The 1275-nt window shown below is 44.1% G+C and overlaps 1 protein-coding gene across 1 annotated transcript in view; it reads right to left on the bottom strand.

The window, feature by feature from the left end:
• Positions 1–1275, bottom strand: part of LOC110337354 (ATP-dependent RNA helicase DDX19A) — a 22193-nt gene that overhangs the window by 4717 nt on the left and 16201 nt on the right. The window contains exons 6-7 of the mRNA XM_021220227.2: positions 398–500; positions 7–70 (exon numbers count right to left, since the gene is read on the bottom strand). Coding sequence (XP_021075886.1) covers positions 7–70; positions 398–500 — 167 coding nt within the window. The remainder of the gene's footprint in view (positions 1–6; positions 71–397; positions 501–1275) is intronic.

A 1275-nucleotide genomic window follows, 5' to 3' on the forward strand; every position in this document is an offset into this window, starting at 1 on the left:
ACTTGCCCATCTGCTCAATCACTTTTCCTGTTTGTAATGCCAGCTCATATGTTGGGGACAGGCACAAACACTAGCAGAGAAATCACAGAAGGCGAGTTTAGTGACAGACAACGGGCCTCCTGAAATAATGCAGGGACCTACTCAAGCAGGACCTGATGAACAAATGCCATCAGTAAGGAACCCTGGGACAATGGGAGCCCTGGTTCAGTATTGGTGGAGGCCATAGGAATCACTGCTTAGAGCTGAGGTCTCCAAAAGAATCCTCCCCTGTCAAGGCATGNAGCACTAAATGCTGAGACAGTAAAGACTAAGGTGCCAACACAAGTTTTACCTCATCAGATGGCTCTGCTGGGTCTCAGGGCAGGCGAGCAACAGCCCACAGGCTTCTAACACTCACCTGCGGGTATCTGTCTGCTGGTTCCACTCTGCTGAGCATAGCTAGGACAAAGGCAGCTGTTTTCCCAGTACCAGACTGAGACTGTGCAATCAGGTTCTGTGGGCTGCAATGACAAAGAACAGAAATAAAATTACTATCGGAGCAAGGTGTGGTGATCTCCACTTTGAATCCCAGCACTTAGTGGGCAGACACAGGCAGATCTAAGTGTGANAGCAGCCTGGCCTACAGACCAAATTCCTGGATAGACAATGAATTCTACATGGTGAGATCTTGTCTCAAAAAAACAAAACAAACAAACAAAAATCCACTTACGTTTCTTTTTATTACCTATGTTTTTGCACTGAACAGAAAATAACTTTCACACAGTATTTCATTCGCCAATGTGCTACNAGCTTTATTTCAACTGCTACATTTTAAAATTGCTTTGATTCATTTATGCATGCCTGTATATCTGTATATAGAATGCCATGTGTGTGCGGCTGAGTGCACACAGAGACCAGAAGAGGGAATCAGATGTCAGATCTCCTAGAACTTGAGTCACAGGAAGTTGCGGTCCACCTGACAGGGTAATAGGAACCAAACCTGGGTCCTGTGGAAGAGCGGGAAGTGCTCTTATAACCACTGAGGCATCTCTCCAGTCCCTTTCAAAGATTTACAAATTATGTTTCTGNGCTTTGTGTTCTGGGGAGTGGAGCTATGTGAGTGTGAACTAAGAGGACAGTTTTTAGGAGTTGGTTTTTTCTTTTACCACATGGTCCCAGGGATCCATCTAATAGGTGTCAATTATTGGAATGTGCATTTACTCTGAGCTACCTCATAGCTCCATTTTATTCTGTTAGGTTTTTTTTTTTAAGGATATTATTATTTAGATGGGTTCA

This window comes from Mus pahari, chromosome 20 (genome assembly GCF_900095145.1).
Source record: "Mus pahari chromosome 20, PAHARI_EIJ_v1.1, whole genome shotgun sequence".
In the NCBI taxonomy this organism is placed as follows: domain Eukaryota; kingdom Metazoa; phylum Chordata; class Mammalia; order Rodentia; family Muridae; genus Mus; species Mus pahari.